The sequence below is a fragment of the Tursiops truncatus genome, chromosome 20 (assembly GCF_011762595.2).
Source record: "Tursiops truncatus isolate mTurTru1 chromosome 20, mTurTru1.mat.Y, whole genome shotgun sequence".
NCBI lineage: Eukaryota > Metazoa > Chordata > Mammalia > Artiodactyla > Delphinidae > Tursiops > Tursiops truncatus.
The window spans coordinates 10,357,706-10,380,959 of NC_047053.1; the positions used below are offsets into that span (position 1 = coordinate 10,357,706).

The 23,254-nt window shown below is 56.3% G+C and overlaps 1 protein-coding gene across 1 annotated transcript in view; it reads left to right on the forward strand.

The window, feature by feature from the left end:
* Positions 1-2,416: 2,416 nt before the first annotated feature.
* WSCD1 (WSC domain containing 1) overlaps positions 2,417-23,254 on the forward strand; it is a 42,776-nt gene continuing 21,938 nt past the window's right edge. Inside the window, exons 1-4 of the mRNA XM_033847524.2 lie at positions 2,417-2,837; positions 11,943-12,643; positions 19,051-19,165; positions 19,507-19,691. Of these exons, the coding sequence (XP_033703415.1) occupies positions 12,217-12,643; positions 19,051-19,165; positions 19,507-19,691 (727 nt within the window). The 5' untranslated portion in view covers positions 2,417-2,837; positions 11,943-12,216. The remainder of the gene's footprint in view (positions 2,838-11,942; positions 12,644-19,050; positions 19,166-19,506; positions 19,692-23,254) is intronic.

Consider the following 23,254-nt stretch of genomic DNA (forward strand, 5'->3'; position numbering starts at 1 on the left):
CAGGCTCCTGGCAGGGGGACGCGGTTCCATGAGCCCTCCACGCTCTCCCTCCTGGTCTCCCTGATGGTCGGTAGAACCCGCTGGGCCATTGTAAGATGGCCAGGCACAAACATGGATCTGTCTGTGGACCCGAACTGGAGGAAGCAGTCTCTGAGTTCTTGGGAAGACACATGGTGACCACTGGGAAACTGCTGGAGTTCATTAAAAATGTGTCATGCTAGGCACATTGCATTTTTTTTAAAAAAAACCAATTAATTATTTATTTAATAAATATTTAGTGGGCATGCCGATGTGCCCAGAATAAGCTAGGCACGGAGGAAACAGTTCTGAATGAGATAGAAATTCGCGTGGCTTTGTGGGAGCTGAGAGGGGGCTGGGAAGAGAAGACAGACAATAAACAAATAAATCCACAAGGTGAGGATGGGGCAGTATGCTTTATGCAGCCTGGGAAGTGGACAGAGAGGCGGGGGCTTCAGCTGGGACGTCTGGGCAGGCCTCTGGGGAGGCGACATTTGAAGGACAAGAAATCACCACAAGCCTGTGGATCGAGAGAGCATTGCACAGGTGGTATTTCTGGATTGTAGCAAAGCCTTGGGAGAAAGCTCTTCCTATCATGTTTACTAAAAGGCGTTACTTGTGTACCCTGCAGCAGACAGTGTGCTATGAACCCACCAGGCATTTTATTTGATTGTCACAAAAGCCCAAGAATGGGTGTATTTTCTCTAATTTGCAGATAAAGGTGGTGAAGGCACACACCACTTATTGTGAGTTTTAAGTGAGACCACCGGCATGAAAGAGTTCAGGGCCAGCTTCACCAGCACAAGAACTGTGCAGAGCATGGCGCCCGTGCTCAGAAGGGTTCCGCACTGGGTTTAATGTTCTGTTCTTGTTTCTTGACGTTCTTATTCATTCTTGATCAAAGGGCCCACATTTTCATTTTGCATTGGGTCCCACAAATTATGTAGCTGGTCCTGGAGAGGACTGCAAAAATCAAAAATGTACAGTGGGTTATTGTTGTTGGTAATAATAGCAACACACCCATTCACACTCTGACAGGGACGTGCATGGGGGGTTTTCTGCAAGCCAGTGACACCCCGCACTCCCTGTGCCCTCTCCCAGTTCCCCCAAGGACTCCAGAGCTCCCCACCTTCGTCCCAGGGAGGAGGGCTGATTCTCCTAATTCCGGCACTTGGCCTGAAAAACTTAAGCGCGTCCCTTTCCCTTCTGGGTGCCCCTTGACTGATCTACATAAAGCGGAGCTCCAACTGGTCTCCAGGCTAATCCTCTCCCGGCCCGCCCTCCACCTGTTGAAAATGGGCTCCTCTGAGCCTTGCCAAGCTGCGCTGCCCCTAGCGGGCGTCGGAGGCATGAAACTCCCTTTCAGGAAGACCGGTTTCGAGCCGTGCCATCGCATCCTGCTCTCGCAGCCCCTGCTGGTCCACAGCCTCCGGAGCATCTCCGCAGCCAGCCCTGGGTGAGGGCAGGGGCCGCTGATGCACCAGGCAGGGCAGGGGTAGCACTGTGGCTTGGGGGCTTCCGGGGAGCAGGGGTGGGGCGTGGAGGGGAAATCCTCAAGGTTGGATCCAGCCCTTATTTTAAGAAGGGGATTGTGTACAGCAGTGTGGTTGTACACCTGTGTGTCTGTATCAGTGCCTGTCCGCCTCAGTGTGTGTGTGTCTCTGTGTATGCCTGCAGACCAATGCCCAGTATGACTCTCTGTACAACAGTGTGTCTGTCAGTGGACTCCGGTGCGTGGGCGGCTATACCTAGGTGTGGATTTGTCCCCGTAGGTCTGTGTGGGGCAGTGTAGTAGCTGGCGGTAGAGTCCTGAGTGTGTAGGCATAGGAGATAGTGTCAGTGTATTTGTCTGTGGGGTAGTGATTCTGTGGGTGACTGTCTCAGACAGCGGTGTGTGTGTGCGTTTGTGTGTGCACGCATAAGGATGTGGGTGTCAGTGTCTAGCTCTGCATGGGACAGTGATCCAGTGTGTGTCTGCTTCTGTGAGTTGGTATCAGAGCGTTACAAACTGGGTGGCTGGAGGTACAGGTGTGCCTGTCACAGTGCCCCAGCAAAACAGAGCCCAGTGTGTGTGTGTGTGTGTGTGTGTGTGTGTGTGTGTGAGTGAGTGTAGGGGTCAGGGTGTCTGTGAAGCAGTGATTCAGTGTGTTTGAATCAGTGTGCGTGTGTCCCCAAGGGTTTGAGCGAGTGTGGCGGCGTGCTCGTGCCCTGTGTGCTTGTGTAGACGCGTGTTGGTGTGAGCGCCAATGCATTCGCCCGGTGTGTGTATTTTACGGAGAGCGAGGCTGTGTGTGTGTGTGTGTGTGTGTGTGTATGGGAGTGAGTGTCAGCGTCTCTGCTCCCCAGCAGCGCGAGTGGGCTGGTCCCCAGGACCTGGGCTGGGGGTGGGCGCCGCCCCGGCCCCCCAGCCGCGACCCCTCCCACGTGCGGCGGGCTGAGGGTGGCGGTAGGACGGCCGCCTCTAGGACCCGGCGGCGGCCGGCCGCTGTCCCCGGGCCGCGCGAGTGAGCATGTGCAGAGCCGGGCGCCCGCTCGCCCGCCGCCCGCCGCCCGCCGCCTGCCGCCTGCCGCCCGCCGCCCGCTCGGCGCCCGCTTGCTCCGCCGCCGCGGCTCAGCCCGGACGTCCGCAGCCCAGGGAGCCAGGTGGCGGCGCCTTGTGCCCGGGGCGCGTCGGGCCGCTCCTCGCCGCGGGCCGCCCGGGGGCGTGCGGGCGCCAAGGGCGCCTAGGCTCCGGGCACTGCGGGGTTGCGGGCTCGGCGCCCCAGGGAGGCGGGCGCGTGGCCGCCGGAGCGGCCGCCCCAGCTGGTCGCGATTGCGGGGTGAGTGCGATCTCCGGGTGCCCCAGCCGGGACCCCCGCGCGGGCTGCGGGCAGGGTTCCCCCAGCCGCGGGCCAACAAGTTTGTGTAGACGCGGCCGGGAGCGCGGCGGGGCTGCACCTGCTCCGGCTCCGGGGCGCGCTGGCGGGGGGACGCCTCTCGCCGGGCCACGGCGGCTTCGCCCGGGAGTGTGTGCGCGTGGAGCCGGGCTGGGGGGCTGCTTCGGCACGAGCGGGATGGGGCGGGGGTGCGCAAAGCAGTTTCCCAAGCCGCGTCCGCCTCCTGGAATCCTCAGAGACCCTCCGTTTCCCCGGAGGGAGCCGTGGATCTGGGGAGGGGGCGAGGACAGGCTTTGGGGTGCGCACTGCCTCTTCTAAGAGGAGACAGTGGCAGCTCGCTCTTGTTCCGCCACCACGCCAGGCTTCCGGTCAGCGGAGGGTTTTCTCTGTCTCTTGGTGAACTTGAGGCACGGGCAAAGGCGAAACGCACGTATTTCGTCCAGAAAAATTACTCCAAGGAGAGCTCTGCATTTTCCTAAGAGTAGACGGAAACTCACGACTGGAGGCTACTAATTGCGTTTTTCGTTTCTCATGCGAAGCCTCCAGGGGGGTCTTCTGCCTCAGGGTAACCAACCTCCCGGGGGTCTGTTTTCCTGAGCCTCTGTGCCCACCGATGATGCCTGCTCGGTGCTGGCTCGCCCGTGGGGAGGGCGGGGGCGGAGAGGGAGACCTCTGACCCTTCTCTGAGCAGTGGGAGGGCTGGTTGTAAGGGTTCCAGCCCCCCACCCCGTCCTGCCCTGGGATCCCGCTGCTGCCCACGCTCGCCTGCTCCCCACCTGCTCCCAAGATGGACAGACTCGGAACTCCTCTCTACTTTTCTAACAGCGTTAGACGCTGTCCTCCCTCTTGCCGCTGGAAGGGCGTGCTTCAGTTTGTGGAGCACTCGGGTTATCCCATGTTGGGACGCCGTGATTGGGAACAGGAGCTGGGGGGGCCTTTTCCTTCTCTCCTCTGAATAGCCTAGGTTATCGGGCACAGAGAGTGAGGGCTCGTGGTGAGTGGAATACAGGAGGCAGAGAAAGCTGGCTGGCTCCGCTCTGCCTGCAGCCGCCCCTGCCTGCTGGTTGCAAGGGCTGGAGAGAGGGCAGCAGGGAGGTTTCCCTCGAGTATTCCCCTCACCGCCCCCAGCCCCACGCCATACCCTTAGCTCTGGCCTCACCAGTCCCTTGGAGAAGATGCCCCGGTGGGCCATCAGAGCCCAGCAGTTCCATGGGGAGGAGCAGCCGTGTTCATCTCTGATGCACACTCGCTGAAGGAAGCGTGGCAGGCAGCTGGGCTGGTGTGCTGAGCCCGGCAGCCTCATCTTCCCCCAGGAGAAGCCCCCTGGCCCTCACCCGCAGCTGCATCCCCCTGTCTTCAGCAGGACCATTGCCACAGCTCCTCTGGAAGAATGCCTTATTTGGGGGGGAGGGGATCCCTCATTCGGTGGACGTTGGAGCCCTGCGGGGCACTGTCCTGTGGCCTGCAGCATGTCTGGCTAGGAGTGAAGAGACACTAGGATTAGGCAGAAGGCCAGACCCCTGCCCCTTTCTTCCCGTCTGCCTAACCAGGCAGAAGTGGATATTGTGGGCCACCCGTTGGTCGGCTGCTAAAGCCTGAGCCTCTGAGCGCTGGGCAGTGAGTTGCAGAGCTGCTTGCCCGTACAGTCTGCCTGAACAGGCAACCCAGAGCCTCTAGACCAGGACTGAACCATGTCCGAGCAGCGCCTCTCAGGAGGGCGTGTTTCTCTTTGTAGACACGCCCGGCTTGAGATCCTATCTGGCTCAGACCCAAGTCAGCCGTAGTGAGACCAGTGCCCCGGACTCTCCCTCCGGAGCTACACTGAGGCCAGGGCAAAGCTCAGTGTTATAGACCTTCGGGGTCTTTATCCACAGGATGTGAGTGATGATCAGACCCACCAACAGGGGCGGAACTGGGTTGGAGGCAAGCCCTGCTCATCTGAGGCGTGAGTGCTTGAACGTGGCTTTGGACCACCTTCTCCCTGGGCCTCTTTTCACACTGCGGCTTTTAATCTCTCTTCCTCGTGGTTTTGACAAACAGCACGTTGACGTATCACCTGGAAAGTTGTTGGAAGGGTGGCACTTTTGGAGAACGTATTTAGGGAGGAACTCTATCTCCCAATGCAGAGCTGAGAGTAGTTGGAAGAACAGGGTGAATTAATTGTGTACATCGTAAAACACTGTGTGCCTCTTGGTAGCTGTTAAGGCTTTCCTCCTCCACTTTGATTCTCTTTTTCTTGCTCCTGGAAACTCATGAGGGGGCCAGGAGGGTGCCGAGGACAGGAAGGCGCGAGGTGTCTTGGCCTCCCCCACCCCCGGCATAAGTCCCCCATCCCAGTGACCTGAGGCACGGCGGGCACAGAGCCAGAGAAGGGCGAGGTTCACTTTGGCTGGGTACTCCACCCACTTGCCCAGATTTATCCAAATCACTCAGTGGGGTTTGCACAAACCTCGAGAGTTTGCCACTCAATGGGAGAAACATACGAACACATGAACAAAATCGGGTTCTACTAAAGAGGTGGCCCAGAGATAGCCTAAAAGCGTCTGTGATTGGCCCTTGCAAGAGTGGGTTGGGCTCCACATCAACCAACTAAAAAGGCGAAATGCCTTTTAGCGCGTTTGGTCCTATTCTGTCTGTCTTTGCAGCCCTGGCCCCTAGAGGGGTGCCTGGAGGCATCTCCATCCCTGGAGTTGAACAGATGAAGACCATGTGATATGGTAGATGATGCCACAGACCTGGAATCCGCAAACTTGAGTTCAGTCTAGCAATAGCTATTTGTCTTTGGTCAAGTTAATTTGCCCTCTGTCTTCCTCAAATTCTGCATCTCCACGACGGAGATGATAATGATTTGACTTCACCAGTTTATGGGAAGATCATTCATTCATTTGATGATCTGTTGATTCATTCAGCACACTTGAGAGTGTGTGAAAGTACCTTGCAATCTCTAATATGGTCCATAAAGATTTATTCTTATTTATATGAACCCCAGCACTTTGGTTTGCTGGAGGATTCCCCCCTCCCCCCACCTCCTTTGCATTGAATGGCGTTTCAGCCTTACTGTTATGTTTTATACCTTTTTAGCAATATTTCTTATTTTGGACCTTTTAAGTTCTGAAGTTCAGAAGATCAAAAGATTTGCCTCCTCAGAGGCAGGGACCCCACCCCATTCCCATTTCCCAGACCTTGTCCCACCCCAGGGCCCCGCAGATCTGTATTTAGTGGGCCCTTTGCTCTCTTTCTGAATCTCCAAGAGCCAGAGGCGTGAGACCCTGGGATGAGGGCAGCATGGCCCTGAGCCTTGGAGGGTGGCCAGTGGGCACAGAGTTCTGGGGTCTGCCCTGTGCCCCACCCAGAGGTGGACAGAGGCACTGCCTGTGTCTAGGAGGGGCTCATAGGCTGGGAGGAGAAGTGGGCAGCGTAGCCGGGACTCAAGGCAGGACACGTCGCCCAGAGCATCCAGCCTCGCCGTCGAGTGCTGGGGAGTGGCTCTGCTCTGGGGATCAGGAAACCTTCTTGGAGGGGGTGGCATTAGAGCTGAGCCTTGGTAGCCACAAAGCCTTTCAGAGCCACAAGGTGGGGCCCACGTTGGCATCCCTGGCCGGCGGAAGAGTATGTGTAAGGGGGCATGAAGGATTGCACGCTGGCCAGTGGGGCGTCGAGTTCTGGAAGGAATACTGAAGGGAAGTTGCTGGGAGACTGAACCAGGAAGGGCCACTGAATGCCAGGCTGAGGCGCTTGAACTTGGCCGTCTGAGTCCTGGGGAGCCACTGCAGGCTATAGCATTGCTCGTTCTTGGTGTTAGAAAGATCTCTTTGTTAGGATGCTGGGAGGGGACAGCGTCTCGGAGAGGGGGCGGGGTCCAGAGGACAGGCACTGAGCCTGAGCAGGGCAGAGGCAGGGGTTGAGGGTGGGAAGAGACAGGGGAGGGCTAATTCAGAGCGCTGAGCCCAGCTGGAAGCTCGCCGGTGTGGCTTTGCCGAGGTCCTGAGGCTGAGACAGCCGCCTGCCCCGACCCCAGCCGCCGGTCACGCAGGCTGGGGCTCCGAACTGCTAGAGCACGAATGCCCACCTCCTTGTCTGGGGAGCAACACGGCGGTCCCTGTCCCTTGAGCTTAGGGCAATCACCCTGCTAAGAGCGCACCGCTCTGGATCCCCAGAGGGTTGCAGCCCTCACCGCAGTGGCCGCAGTGGCCGAAATGCTTCTGGGGCAGCTGGAGTTGTTCTCCCCTCGCCTGCCTGTCCTCTCTGGCAGGGGGCGGTGAAGGGTGATGGAGTCACATGACTGAACCCCAGTGGCCACTGGTGAGGCCCAGGCCGTCTCTGACCTCTTTCTCCAGCCCCCAGGCCCGAGGGTCTGCCTCCTCTCCTCTCCCGGCTGTCGCCACCCCTCTCCTGTTCAGTCCCTTGGAAACCCCAGCCTGGAGTCATCTGCCCAACCCTCGTCCCTTCGGGCTGAGCCGCAGCTGCCACCTGGGGCCCAGATAACAACAGAGTAACAGCCAAGGGCTCAGTTGTCTAAGTCCCCAGCTGAGACCCCCAGAAGCCCCTCTGTCCCAATACTCTCCTCTCATTCCTGGGAAGAAGCTGAGGGGCTCCCTCCCCTGGGCCCTGGGCTCCTCTGGGGTGACACCTGGGCCTCTGGCAGGCCGCCAGGCAGGACAGCTGGCGTCCACCTGTCCAGCCTGAGGCTCGTGCCTCCCTGGTGCCTCCCCCCTCCCGACACGGCCGGAGCCTCGGGTAGGGGTGGGCCCCCTGCCCCCCATCGTCCCCCTGAAGCACTTTGCATGATTCCCAGACAGGCGGTGTCACATGGGAAGCATGCCTGGGGGAAGAATGGTCCAGACCTGCAGCAGAGGGGAGGGGCCCAGGAGGCTGGGACGCTGACCACATGGCAGCATCTGGGAGGTCTGACAGGGGTGGGGCGAGGGGGGGTGACACCGTGTGAGGCACCATGTCTGGGGGCTTCATCCTGGCATGTTTTCAAAAAGGTGGTGATGGAGACACGCTAACCCCCTTTCAGGATTCAATCTTGCCTCGTGTGAAGCTGGTGTGGGGCGAGAGGCGGGAAGCTTAGTGGGCGTGGGGTGGGCTCTGGGAGCAGGGAGCCGGGTCTGAATTCCGGTCCTGGTTTGTCTGGCCTCGGCCAAGGGGCTTCACCCAGCTGAGCTTTAGAGACCGGGGCTCTCAGATGGGGGTGATCAGGGCATCTGCCTCGGAGGGAGATGGGAGTAAACGACATGGTGCAGGTGAAATACACAACCCAGTCTAGTTGGATTATTCAACGCTGCCAAGTGCTTCATAAATGGTGGCATTGAAAAGGCAAGCAATCGCTAACAGCTGTCTTAGCATGGGGGCAGCTTCAAGTAAGCCTGGGCTAGTGCGCCCACCCCAGGGAGTTGGAGGCTGAGAGGAGGTGTGGGTGGCTGATTCCCCCCACAGCTCAGCTGCTGCAGGCCCCTCCTCCAGCGTCTCCACGTTTGCCTCTTTTGCGCTGGTAAGCTGAAGGCTGTAGGTAACGGAAGGCTTACTCCCTGATTCGATCCCAGGACAACGCGTACTTACCCCCATTTAACATGAGGAGCCTGAGGCTCTGCCCTGTGCGGTGACTTGATCAAGGTGGATTTGCTCTAATGGAGGGCCTCCCGGCCTTGGGGTACAGCGGGCACAGCTGACGGGCAGCGGCTACATACGCGCCCCAGGCGCTGGCCGCTCCCGCTGTGCAGCTGCCCTGTGGCTTGGCTGTGAGCCCTTGTGCAGATGCTGCAGTAGCCCAGCCCCCCACCCCCACCCCAGGCCTCTTTCAGGTTCAGTCACTCAACAAACACTTTTACGGGCACTGCCCTGCCGGATGTGTGCTAGGATCTGGGGATGTGGCGAGAATGTGAGATCGGGTGTCATCTGTGCCCTGGGGGAGAGGTGAGCGTGGCAGAGAGTGGGGGACGACTGACGAACGTAATATCAGTGGGAAGTGGGCTGGAAGTCTGGGCAGGGGGACGGGTTCCTGTTGTGGCAGGTGTTCTGGGCTGGGAATCGGCTTCGCGACGTTGCAAGTTCAGAGCGGCAGCCTGCCTTATAGGAGGCCAGGGTCGTTGAGCGCTGGCGTGAAAGTAGCTGCCCCCTGCCCCCACGTCCAGTGCCCACCTCCCCAGACCAGGGGAGGCCCCTCTGGGAAGGGGTGGCTCTAGAGAGGACTTGGTTGGGGGGTGGGGCTTGGCCCTGACAGTGCCGCATCCCACTGTGCCCTTTGCAGTGTGCTCCCAGAGCCTGTATACAAATGTGTATGGAGTTCTGGCCGGGTCTTGGCTTCAAAATTCTGAACTGCTGATCCATTGCCCACCTTGTGGCTCCAACTCATCAGAACCTTTCTCCCCACAGCAGGCGTCCTCTCTCCCCTTATATTTTAGTTCTATAGGATTTTTCACTGATAGAATCCCAATCTTGTAACCAGAAGCCTTTTGCAAGCAGATCCGGAAACCTCTCTTCGTAGCATGACACAGGAAGGATAACATAAAGCTCAGGCACCCTTATTAATTTCCATGTATCTGTAAGACCTGACTGGTGAAGCGGCGTCCTCTGCGCTTACGTATTACTCCATCTCCCGTGTTTCCAGTGAGGCTCCCACAGCTCTGAATAACCGGAATTTGAGATTTCATTGCCCTGACACCCACAGGAGGAGGTTTCTGATATCATGATTCGCCTATTAACATATCTTCTCATTCATTTTTAAAAAATGTATTCAGAAACAGAGATGGCTGAGCATCTATGCTGCTGGGGCTCATGCTGGGGGCCAGGGTTACTAAAATGCATGGGGCATGACCTCTAGGCTTGAGTCAGTCAGAGTCCTGCAGGGATGATTGACAAGTACGGGGACAATTAAACTTATCTCGGGGTGGTGAATGCTGGGATGGGGGTCAGCACGGGCTGTGGGAAGACAGAGAAATCTACACCAGTGGGTAGGTGGTAGTCAGGGAGAGCTTCTTGGAGGAAGTGGCACCTGGGCTGATTCTCGGAAGATACACAAGGATTCACCAGGCAAAGAGGGAGAAAAAGACATCAAATGCATTGTGTATAAAGGCACCAGGGCAGATGTGCTGTGTGGTCGCTCTGCTGGACTCTGTGTGTGTGTGTGTGTGTACACGCACATGTGCACACGTCATGGGGAAGCAGAAGGAAAGGGCCTGGTGAGAGGTGAGCTGGTTGGGCTGGATCAGGAAGGGGGCCTCGTATGTCCTGCTAAGGAGCTTGGAGTTTAGCCCAAAGCCATGGGGAGCCACTGAAAAGGGTTTTAAGCAGGGGACTGCCATGATCTGATTTGTGTGTTAGTGGAATCACCCTGGCGGCCTTGCAGAGGATGGATTGGAGGGGCCAAAGCTAGAGGCAGGGAGATCAGTCAGGACTTCTTGGCATTTTCTCTGCAGTTCTACAAATCTGACGAGGCTGGCTGGGGTGGGCCTGGCACACACCAGCTTAGAGAGGAAATAAAAGCTCTGGAGACCCGTCTGGAAGGGCTCCCAGACTCAGGGTTTAATTCCACCTTCATTTGCTGATTCCCTAGCCTGCCACCCCTGCCCCAGCCTGAAGGACCCACCGGACCCCCATATTCCCAGATCCTGCCCTCCCCAGAAGCCTCAGGACCTGGCAGCTCTCAGCATTGGATCAAAAAGGGTCATGCTGGTCTGGGCCCCTCCCGGGACCCTGGAGTGCCAGGCCGCAAGAGCCCAAACATTGTCTTTCCTCTCACACCCAGCCGCCGTCCGTAGGGCACAGAGCAGCCATTGAGGGGCCGTGGGGCCCTGGCGGAGGTACCGGGCCCTGTTACAGGCAGCGGCTTAGTCACGCTCCTAGGAGTCTTTCTCCCCGGGACAAGCCTGTCCTTGTGTTAAGGGCCGTCCTCACCCAGCAGCCCGGCTCACAGCAGCTGCGGGACCCTCTGCGAACCCGTGACAGTGCACTTCAGAGGCGCCGCCAAAGGAAACCAAAGCCCAGCGTGAGAGCTGAGTCCTGGGGAGCAGAGGGGCACCCGGGACGGCTGCTCTGAGAGCCCTCCCCGCTTCACCTCATCAGGTGTCCAGCCCCGCTGGCAGGTGCATGGCCTGGGGCACTCTCCTGCTCTGGCCTCCTCCCTTTAGGAGACTATGCAAGCCCACTCTCTCTCCGTGTGCCCTCTCCTGTGTTAAAACCGACCCACGTCTGCAGAAGCATTTCCAAAAGACAGTTTGCAGCCCCAAGGCACCCGGGGAGTCAGCACGCATGTATTGAGCTCCTGCTATATACTCATGCCTTGGGCTGGGTGCACACGTAGGTGATGGGGTCTCATTATAGGCTGGGCCATGTGTCAGTTCAGAGTCCAGGTTCTGAATACAGGCTGTTCCAAACCTCAGCCCCTCTGCTCACCAGCTGTGTGACTTTGGGAACGTTACGTTGCCTTCTTTTGCCCCAGTTTCCTCATCTGTAAAATGCGGATAGTGCTGTACAATATCTACCTCACTGGGTTGGTGTGAGGATTAAATGAGATGATACATACAGCGTTTAGCTCAGTGCCTGGCATGAAGTAAGGATTCAGTACAAAGACACTGCTGTGGGGTTTTGGGGTTTTTTGGGTTTTTTTTGATGGGAGTGGAAGGTGTTTATTTCTTTCTTTTTTTCTCCCCCTACTCCCCTCCCATCCAGGCTGCCACATAACATTGAGCAGAGTTCCCTGTGCTGTTCAGTAGACCCTTGTTGTTTATCCTTTTTAAATATATCTGCTACTGTTTTTCCTCCTTACCGCTATCGTTATTGGATCTTCCTGCCGCTCCGGGATAGAGTGTTAGCCCCCTTTTACAGGTGAGGAAGCTGAGGTCCAGTGAGGTGAAGTAACCCACCTGATGTCACACAGTCATGCAGTGGCAGAGCTGGGACTGGAACCCAGCTCTCTGTCATGTGTTCTTGCAACACGGCGGTTCCCTTTGGTAAACAGAGCCCCGGAGTGCAGGGTGCCTGACCCTGTGGCAGTGGGAGAAGTGGACCCTCCTATTGCATCTAAGTGCCCTTTCTCTTCTTTTCCAGATTTATAAGCTGGAGATGAGGGTCGCTAGAGCCCAGGGATGGCAGAGTTTGTGACACTTGGGCAGAAGCTGCAGCTGCAGGGTCCGGGCCGGAGTTAAGTGATGGTGTCACGTGAGCACCTGCTGAAAACCAGGCTGGAGGAACAGTAACCCCAGGAGAGCACAGGCTGCTGCCGGGATGCAGGGATGACGCCTCCGCAGGCCCCAGCCTCCCTCCCGCCTGGGTGCTAGGAGCCGTCCCTGGGCTCCAGCCGGGAGCCCTGCCGCCCAGGGGCATGGCCAAACCTTTCTTCCGACTCCAGAAGTTTCTCCGCCGGACGCAGTTCCTGCTCTTCTTCCTCACAGCCGCCTACCTGATGACCGGCAGCCTGCTGCTGCTGCAGCGGGCCCGCGTGGGCCTCCCGCCGGGCCCCCGGGCCCCCGGCCCCCTGCAGGCCCTGCCAGTGGCCGCCGTGGCGCTGGGCGTGGGCCTGCTGGACAGCCGAGCCCTGCACGACCCCCGGGTCAGCCCAGAGCTGCTGCTCGGCGTGGACGTGCTGCGGGGCCCCCTGGCCCGGCCCCGGCCCGGCCCCCGCTGGCTCCGCAGCCGCAACTCAGAGCTGCGCCAGCTGCGGCGCCGCTGGTTCCACCACTTCAAGGGGGACCCCCAGGGACCGCCCGCCCTGGGCCCCGAGGCCCCCAGGCCAGCCGCCAGCAGCCAAGGTAGGTCCTCAGCCCCGGGTCTCCTTGCCTGTATGGGAGCTACTCCCAGGGGCCCCATTCGGGGGCACAGGACTGGGGTCCCCTCTCCCTGGCCCTGGCGGCAGCCCGAGAAGTAGGCGCCGAGAGCCCAGGGCCTTCCCACACCGCCCCTCCCCCGGCTCCGAGGCAGACAGGAGGGGCCTGGGAGGGGAAGCCCTCTGGAGTTTTGCTCGCTCCCCAGCTGGGCTCGCACGTGGCTGGAGGTTGAGATGTGTGAGCATCTTGGAGCTGAGACAGACCTCGGCTTGAATCCTGGCTCAGCTCCAAGTTTATTGGGTGACCACGTCTCTTAATTTCTATGGGCTCCTCGGAAATGGAGGTTGAGGTACCTGCCCCAGGGTTATGGTGAGGATTAAATGTGATCATATAGAGCAGCAGTTTGCAAAGCAGGGTCCCAGACCAGCAGCCTCAGCATCACCTGGGAGCTTGTTGCAAGTGCAGATTCTCAGACCTACCAAGTCCCAGACTCTGGGGCGGGGGCCGGCAGTCTGGAGCAGCAGGGTCTCCAGGTGGCCCTCATGCACGCAAAAGCTGAGGGCCGCTGGGCTAGGCGTCCTGACGTATTCGCTGGCACTCAGGAACTGGCAGCTCTTATTATTTAAACTCCCCCAAGGTCATTCTCTTAGTCTGGGTTCCCCGGAAGCAAACCCTGAAATCGGGATTTAAATGGACTTGGTTAATTTGGGATGTGATCCAAGGAACACTGGTAGGGGAGTGGGAAGTGAGGCAGGGAAGAGAAGGTGGTAAGTAAAGGGTACGTTATGGAGCAAGTGGGGGCTTGGAGCGAGGCTAGAACATGCATCTTAGGGTGCAGCCTGGAGGCAGCAAGGCCGCGGGGACACGGGCGGGACGCTGATCAGACCGCCAGAGTCATGCAGCTGGGACTCCATCATGGGATCAGCCTGGTTCCAGGCCGGGACTCTTTACACCAAGTTATCCAGACTGTGCAGGGCCCAGTTAACTGAGCCTGTGTGACGTGAGCACCCACGGAGTGTCACAGCTATTGTTGGGTGGGGACTGATCTCAGTCAGTGTCCCAGCATCCCTGTCACCACCCCATTTGGTCCTGTACCACAAATCACAGGAGAACTGCTATCCTGAGTATAAGAAGTGGAGTTGGAGCTTAGAGTCCTCAGTGGCAGGATATAGAAGATGAGGCAAGAGCCTTAGAGGATGAGTCTGGTGGCCCAGTACAGTGAAGACTGGAGAACTCTGCCTTCTACAAGAAAGAAACTTCCATGGAATGAAGTTTCATCTGAAATCCTCTAGGTCATAGCCCTTGCGTGGGATTCCTCAGCAAGGCTTCCATGTAAGAATGAGGGAGAATTGAGGAACTGGTTCTGTAGCTCATTTCATATAGATACAATTTCTGTAAACTCTGCCCAACACATCTAGAAGCTGGGTCTCTAGGCAGGCTATACCAGTGTAACTCCTTTAGACTAAAGTGTAAGTGACTAAACAAAGTTGCCATGGATTTCTTGGAAAGAAGGCATGGAAAGAGCACAAGTTTTGAAAACAGACCTGGGTTTCTCTCTTGGTATTGCCAGTTATTGGCTCTATGACCTGGGGCAAATTAGCCATGATTCCTCTTTTTATTTCTCTCAGTCCACACTTACTGAGGACCTACGTATGAGTCTCCACGTGTGCTATTCACTGTGCACTTGAGGAGCTCAGTCTGGTGGTGGAATCAGATGTGCACCCAAATGATTACCCCACAGTGTGACTGAGGCATCATAGAGGCACGTGCCAAGGGCTTGGGGCTCATTAGACAGAAGTGACAAGTTCTTTGTAACCTGGCTTCAGGGTGACTGGGCAGCAGAGGAGAGGACTCAGGGTGACCTGGTTATAGCCCTGTGTATAGAATACGTATATCCAGGAGAACCAGTGGGTACCCCTTAAGTCATCATTTAGAGAGGCGATGGAAGAGGCTGCCGTGAACGCTGAGGAGATCGTGGTGAGATGCAAACAGGACCGATCGTCACCCGTTATACACCACCAGTTTCTGCCCTGAGCCCCTGAGTGCCCTCCACACTCTGATGCTCTGGCTGACCCTCCCTGGTGACCCCCAAACCTAGCAAGTGAAGGGTTAATGCCTGGTACAGCGGGAACTGTCAGGTTCTGGTGTTGAATGGTGATAATTCTGACAGGTTGGTGCCCCGCCCCAATAGGTTATTCAGTATTTTGAATATCCCCCAGGATTGGAGGAAGAATTCGCCCTCTGGGAAAGGCTGTGGTATCCTGGCTGGAGATCTTCAGAGAAAGTGGGGAGAGGCAGGCACTGGCCTGAGGATCCTCTGGGAGCCCCCTTCCCTTCTTGGGGCTCTGTGGGCCCCGCACAGCCAGGGGGGCCTCCCTGGTGGAGGCTAGCTCGCAGGCCAGCCCTCGGGACAGCTGCTGGGGTTGCAGACAAAGAGAGCGTCTCTTTGCGGCCCAGGCAGCCTGCCATCCCCCTGTAAGGGGATCCGGCAGGCAAGCCTTGGAAGCTGCAGGAGGTCCCATCAATCACTGAGCATTTCATTATACCTTGGACAACATCCATAATGGAATAAAATGTCAGTAAGTTTACTAGGGGAAAAATAGTAACTTCTCCATAGCCAGTTTGTTTTTTATTGATAGTAATTTGCAAAGACATTGCAATATCTCCAAAGCCATCGTTAATAGCCTCACGGCATGTCCATTTTGATGTGCAAATGAGCAGATGCGGAGTCACAGACAATAATATATCGCCTCCGTTTCAGCCCAAAGTAATAAATCCGTCTCAGAATGTGTCCCAGTGCCTCCCTGGGAAGTCCTTTCTTTTTGCACATTCTCTCTTTCTAACTCTGTCAGGGAGTTAGAAAAGCCATTCATTATTTTTCCAAGAGAAGGGGCTCCTCTCCTCCTCACAAGCAGAGGGGGAGGCGCCTGCGTCTCAGGCCTTTGCTACAAACTGAGATGGGACCAGCGGGGCATGGGCGTCCCCTCCAGACCGGTCAGTTCCACCCGATGGCCAGCTGGTAGCTGGTTAGCCTCTTCTTGTTTTTGAAGAACCCAAGCCTGACTGCTCAAAACCATTTCTTTCTCTCCTATTAATGTGTTCCGCTAATATTTACGGAGCCGGGACTTCCCTGGTGGCGCAGTGGTTAAGAATCCGCCTGCCAATGCAGGGGACACGGGTTCGAGCCCTGGTCCGGGAAGATCCCACATGCCGCGGAGCAACTATGTCCGTGAGCCACAACTACTGAGCCTGTGCTCTAGAGCCCGGGAGCCACAGCTACTGAAGCCCACATGCCTAGAGCCTGTGCTCTGCAGCAAGAGAAGCCACCGCAATAAGAAGCCCGCGCACCGCAGTGAAGAGTAGCCCCCGCTCACCTCAACTAGAGGAAGCCCGCGTGCAGCAACAAAGACCCAACACAGCCAAAAATAAATAAATTAAAAAAAATATATACGGAGCCATTGTCACACTCGGCCCCCAGGTTAGAGTGTAGGATCAGAATAATTATAGCTGTCACTTATCTGAGCATCTGTGACGTGCCTAGATGTACATCTGTTATTTCATTTAATGTAATCTTTGAACAGCCTTATGATGTCAGCGGTGCTGTCACCGTTTTAATGACGAAGGATTTTTGCATTTCAGGGAAGTATAGTCATGTAAAAATATTTATTGTTAATAATGACATATAAACAATAAAAGCAGTCACCGCTGAGCCCGTACTACATGCCACGCCTGCATTAGACACTTCCTGTGTTATCTCGTGGAATTCTCACAACCACCCCATGAATTCCAGGAGACCATATCCCCATTTTACAGATGGGAAAGTGGAGGCTCAGGAAGGGGAAGCTGCACATGCCAGATCACGCAGTCAGATAGTAGTGGAACCTGGATTTGAATCTAAGGCAGCCCATTCCCTAAGGCTGTTTCCCCACTCTCCCCTCAAAATGTGTATGCGCCGGTCTCAGCCTTCAGGGGTCTTGAGCCCAGGTACCTTTAGAACCTTCTGGTTAATTTCCCATCAACGGTGATAAATGTTTAGCAACCCCTGAGCTTGTTTTGGATGTTTACTTGAAAGCTATAATAGAATTTCTTCTTTGCTGAGCAACACACATCAGAAATTTCTTAAATACTAGTTTTTTTTTTTTTTTTTACTAAGTAGGCAGGCTAAGGAGAGCGATTGATTCTCACTGACCTGGGTGAGAGCTTTCTGGTCTTGGTAGTCCTGAGATTTATATAAAGAGAGAGAAGCTTGTGGGGACTGGGTGTCTGGGGTCCCGAGTAGAGGAGTGGAGCCTGTGTCCATGGACAGACACTGGGTGTGGCCACGTGTGTGCCGCTGGGCATCCGCAATGAAGGTGACCTCAAGACGTTCATAGCCTGGAAGGGGGGGAGACCCTTTGGCAGACACTGAGAAGGTGACTGTTGCTGTCTCCTCAGCCCCAGGTCCTCTAACCTGAGGTCTCTGGGTCTTCAACCATTCCTGGCATGGCGGAGAGTCCCATCTTCCCCCATCTTGATCATCTTCCTCTTGCCTTACCTTTCTTAACCTGGGGCCCTGGGAATCGCACATTGGTGCAGCCAATGGGACCAGCCCCTCCTTGCATCTGGGCTCTCTGCTCCCCCTCTCGCACCCTCGCAGGATGTCAGTGTGGGTTTTAGGAGCTCTGACCCACTGTTGGCATCGTGCCTGACCCTGTGTGGTGAGTCACCAGCTAAGGGGAAGGTGTGGTCCCTGCCCTCAATGAGCCTTAAGTCATGGTACAGAGACAGGATACACAGGTGTACACGATTTTTAACAACAACAGTTAACGATAAGGATTTGGGTGACAGCAAGGTTTTCAGACACTCAGTGTGACAATTCAGAGAAAGGAGAGGCCGTAGTGGGCTGGAGTGGTCAGGGCTGTAAGTTGTCAAGGACAGGTAGGAAGTAAAGTGTGGACATGCGGGAGGGAGCAGGGACATGTCCAAATGTGGCAAGAGGGATGAGCTTGGGTGGGGTGGTGGGTTGCATTTATGCATTTGAAAGTGGAGGAAACTGAGGCACAGAATGTTGAAGTGATTTAGTCAAGGTCAGAGATGGATTTAAGTGTGCTGTTCACACCCGGGAAAATCACTCCCTGATTTGGGCCCCAGGAATGAAGGCTGGCAGACCCACTCCTCCAAACCACTCAGCAGGCGGCCCTGAGCTGCTGCTCTGGGCCAGGTTCTTGGCAGCAGCAAAAGCCAGTCTGGCCTGAACAGGGAGCTCCTGGACTGGTGGATGAGATCGCTACTCCTCCCCGCAAAGCCGTCTGGGAGCTGGCAGGCTGTTGGGAGGCCTTGGGTGTACGGCTTCCCAGAGACAGCCTAATTTCCGGAGGCTGCAGCGTACCGCTCAGGCGCCACCTGAGACATCCTGGAACTGAGTGTAGGCGTTGCCCTGGAGACGAGAAGCATCTTTATCACGGGTGCCTGGTCCAGATCTGGGCTCAGCTATTGAGGGTGTGCATTCACAGCTCGGACTACGTGATGGCGTGTTTGCAAACTCCCAATGCACAGTTCCTTCAGCGCGCTGCGATGCACGTGACATTTACACACCTGACACACCTGCTTAGTGCTCGAGTTCTCCAGGCTTTGCTGTGCATTTCTGGGAGGCAGCTCCCTCTCTTGAGGTGACAGGTCAGGGCTGTTTCCCATTGACATGTGCACGGTTGGGTCAGCACTGTCGCTGCTTTGTAGAGTCTTGTCCCCTAGTGTCCCTTTGCAGGAATGTGCCACAGATGCCCTCACTGGGGAGGGCTCAGCTGTCCCTTGGTCCTAATGATTCCCACACAGGACAGCTCTCTTACATGTTAACAGGTGTGTAAGCAGCATCTGCTTACATACCTGCAGGGATGGGGGCTTACTTCCTCCTGGGGTGGCAGATTTTCTTCTTGATATAACTCTCCCTGTTTGCAAGATCTTTATGTTAGCTAAGATCAGACTTTCCATAACTCATTTCTTCCCTCTGGATCACGAGGAGGTGACAGAACCTGCCTATCGAGACATTTTTGGAGGCAGAGAGGCCTTTTGCAGTCTAGGAAGGGTAGGGATGGAGAGGAGAGGGGTCCAGGGGAAGAAATTAAACGAGCCAGACTCAGTGGGTGAGGGTCAGTGGAAGAAAGTTGTATTCTGTCTGATGCCAGGCTCCTGGCAGGGTGTCTGGAGGGACAGTGGGCCATTAACTAGGAAAAGGGGGAGGACGAGAACAATGTGGAAGTGTCCAGAGGCGCTTCAGGGAGGGTTGGACCACAGCCTCATCCCCTGGGCTTCTCTGAGAAGAGCCTTAGCCAGGAAGGGCAATGCCAAGGGTGGAGCCAGGTAATCTCCCCTCTCTCCGGGGCCTCTGAGTCTCTGCTGTTCTTCCCCACCTGCAGGCACATACATGGGATGCTTCAGTGACGACGGCCAGGAGAGAACTCTGAAGGGGGCTGTGTTTTTTGACTTGAGAAAGATGACCGTCTCCCACTGCCAGAATGCGTGCGCTGAGCGGTAAGTGTGGGACCCTGACCATCAACTCCACTGGAAATAAGGTCCAGAAAGTGGAAGTGGTGTCCCTGAGGTGATGCGTCCGCTTCCAGTTGGCTGTCATAGTGTAAGCAGAGCTCGACCGATCAGATCCCAGTTGTCCGGAACAAAGAAAGTTTACTGACGGGACGGCAGGGGGTTATGGAAAGAGCTCTGGGCTCAGTGTCAGGAGAGCCAGGGTTCACTTCCTGCAATGCCAGGACTCACCCTTAGCCTGGCCCCAGACCCAGCTGCCATTCCTGGAACCAGACCTCAGTGCCCTGGGCCAAGGTCAGGACTCACCCCAGGCCCCACTCTGCCTGCAGGTCCTACGTCTATGCCGGTTTGGAGGCCGGGGCCGAATGCTACTGTGGAAACCGGCTCCCAGCAATGAGCATGGGGCCAGAGGAGTGTAACCATGAGTGCAAAGGGGAGAAGAGCTCCGTGTGCGGGGGTGTGGGCCGTCTCTCCGTGTACCGCGTGGAGCAGCTGCAGCCCGGCTCCAGGAAGCGTGAGTGTGCCAGTCTGTCCCTGAGTTCCGTCTGTCCCCTGCTCTGCCACCACCCCCACATCTGCAGCCCCTCATCCAAACCACATGGGACCGAACCTGTGCTCCGCCTTCCTCACCACCTTCCCCAGACAGGCTCGCGGCAGGGGTATGGGGTTAGCCTAAGTTCGCTCGAGTTCATGACCGAGGCACATCTTTCCTTATCCTCTACAGGAGGGAGAAACTGATCAGGAGGCCCAGGGCCTAGGTCTAGGTGTGTCTCAGACATGCTGTGTGGCCTCAGGCAGTTTGCTTCCCCTCTCTGGTTTCCAGTCTAGTTTGTGAAGTGCAGAGGCAGACTTTGATTTCTAGCAATGGGGCAGACCAGGTAGTCTGAATCTTTCCTAGCTATGAAACACCTAGAAATGCTGGGTAAAATTGTCTTAAATGCACAGCTGAACTAACAAGCAAGTAAGGAAATCCCTGGCTCCAGGAAAGAAGTGGGAAGTAGGAATCACAGTGGTGAGATGAAGGTAATCAAGGATGCTGTGCAGCTCTGGGTCTCCGCCAGGGGAAGTTGTTCATCTTGGTGATCACACGGCTTAGGTTTTCATGTCCACAGAGGACAGAAAAGGAGGCTTTGAGCCTGTCAGGGTAGGGAGTTGGATTGAAACTTCTGTATAAAGTTGGATCCAATTTCACTGAAGTATAAATCAGTGAAATTTTACATTAAAAAAAAAAAAACAACCTGCCAGAAATAGAAAAACTTGTCTGTTTTGACCTGAGCTTTGGGTGAAAAACAATTTTCCTAAGAATTTATAACCTAAGAGTTTATAATTGCAGGCCTGCGTTTGTCTGCGTTTTAAGGTTCAGATTTGTGCCGTCTGCCTGGTCCTGAAAGCTCCAACATGAAGTTTGGCTCTGGGCCATCTGGAGGTACCAACAGAGGCACGTGCAAAATTCTCTCTTGGGATCTCTGCCACCAACCCAGGTGTAAAGGGTTCCCGTAGCTGAATTCCCACTGAAGATGAGTTTACAATTCAAAATTATAGAACCCAGGGGGAAATAATCGACCACAGGGAGAGTAAACTGATACATCAAACAGCAAGACTGAACCTCCCGGAATTTCACCTGAAAGTGCAGAGATGTCATCTCAACAGAGATGATCACTGAGGGGGCCCAGCTAGGTGTTGGTGAAACTCGAATTTGTCCTCATTGCTAGATGAGCTGCAGATCCACTTGCTGTAATTATAAAAGGCCCTTCTATAAATTAATATGGCTGTGTACATTTGCACATTTGGGGGGCCGTCCTCTTCCTGACGGGGAGGGGCCAGGCTGGGAAACAGTCAGAGCGTGGGAGACCTCCCCCCACCGCTGGCGAGTGTGAGACTGCAGGTGATGGAAGCACAGCCCAGCATCCAGGAGCATCAACTCATGAACTCAGCCACCTCTGGCCATGGACCAGGGCTCCAGGAGAGCTGATGGATTAGTTCGAGAACTGGACAGAGCTCAGAGAAAGGGGTCAGGTCAGACGCGAAGACTGCAGAGGGGTTTCTGGGAGAGCTTTCCGAGTGACGAAGGAGTTTGCTAAGCAGTCCGGAAGGCCAGCTCAGAGAAGCATGGGTGAGCTGCAAAGCCAACACTGGCTATCATCTATGGGGTCGGAGTGATGGGGAGAGTGGCTCAGTGCTCAGACCCGGCCAGCTAGGCTATTCCAGTGCTTTCTATATTCAGACAGGATTGTCGGGGAACCAGGGCTCCGGATGGGGGAATGGGGACGGGGTGGAGACCCTGACAGTGCACTCTGCGATTCACCAATGAGCCATTACCTCAACAGATGCTCATTGACACCTACTCCGTGGCAGGCCCTGTCCTGGCTCAGCAGTTTGCCATGGTACATGGATGTACCAAGTCCCGCCCTGTCATCTGGGCATCCACATGGGCTTCCTGAGGACCAAACTGCTCCAGGAGGGCTTCTTGGACCTTTGATTTTCCTGGGTTCAAACAACATTAGCCCCCCTGACTCCTCAGCCCTGCCCGCCAGGAGGATCAGGTCTGTACGTGGGCTCTGGGCTGCCCTGGCAGCTCGTCCTGCCTGCTCAGCCACTGACCCTCAGAGATCAGTACTTGGCTCTAGGTTGCCCACTGGTTAAGGGTCAGATGGTCCAGTCATTCAAGCCAGCCTCAGATCTCAAGCTGGCTAGACTTGTTGTCACAGTTAATGTTGAAACGGTGGGACAGCCACCCCTTCCGGCAGGCTGGGGAGCCTGCACGGCTGGCCTTTGCCGGCCTGCTCCCCTCTCAAGGGCATGAACCGACAGGATCTCTGTCAAGAGGTGACCAGGTGACCGGCCATCTGAAATTTCAGCTTCTCACTGGCAAGGAGCTCTCACAGGAGTAAGAGCCGTGAAGGTGCCCCCCGGGGTGGGATCAGGGGGAGGGGCAGAGCAGGTCATCAGTGGCTCCATCTTGGAGGCGTCCTTCTGCCCCAGGCGCCCCTGGAGCTGTCACCTGGGGAGCGGGAGAGAAGGGTGTGGAATGGGCTGCCCTGGGTCACAGCCTCTTCCCCGACAGTCACAGCGGCGAAGTCTAGAGGCAGCTGATACTGCACTTCTAGCAGCATCCTGTGTCACTGACCTGTTCCAGCTTGTGCCACGCCCTCACCTGCCCTGTCGTGTCCAATTCCTTATTCTGTCGGCACATACTGGTCACCTGCTGTGTGTCAGGCCCTGGGCCGGGTGTGGGGAGCATTGGGGTGACCCAGATGCAGCCTCCTCGCAGGCCGCAGGGAGGTACTCACCGGAACACTGCTCACCCTCCCTTGCCATGTGGCCCGAAGCCTGCCTCCCTGGAGCCTGTCCCACCCCAGTGCAGCTGACCGAGGACCACAGCCCAGTCCGTCTAGATATTTTGTCCTTTGGGGGCCCAGTCATGCCACAGGACAGGACGGAGTTCTGTGGGTCCTGCACAAGTCATCACCCCAGGCCCTTGCACCAAAATCCAGGGCAGGAAAGTGGCTCTGGGAGATGCAGCCCCACGGGGGCTGGCATGTGGGTGCGTGTCATCCCTCAGAACAACTCTAGCCGCCAGGCGTTCCTTAGGTGAGAAAATGGAGAGTCTCTGAGTCCATGACACGCCCAGATTGCTGACTGAGTCCCTGGCGGTGCCGGGGCTTGATCCCAGGCCGTCGTTAGGATGCTCTGCGTGGACTCTTTTCCCAGCACCAGGCTGCTTTCCTTCATCTGTGCCCTGATAGGTGCGTGCCCTGACGCCCAGACCACTGGTGCCATGGTCGATAGGATGGGCTTCCAGACCCAGAGTTTGGTCCTGCTTTGTCATTTTGCATGGAGAGAGCCTCCCGCCGTGGTGCCGCTGGCTAGAGGGTTTCTGCTCTCTCTAAGAGGTGTGGCAGGCGGAGAGAACCGGGAGAGGTGCTGAGCCCCGGGAGATGTTGTGTTAAGAGGAGCATGGGATGAGAATCAGGACGCCGTCCAGAGAAACTCTGAGGAGTCTGGAGGAAATAGGAACAGTTGGTGCCGGAACATTCCAGAAGGTTTGTCCCCACACCAAGGAAGCCAACTAGGGAG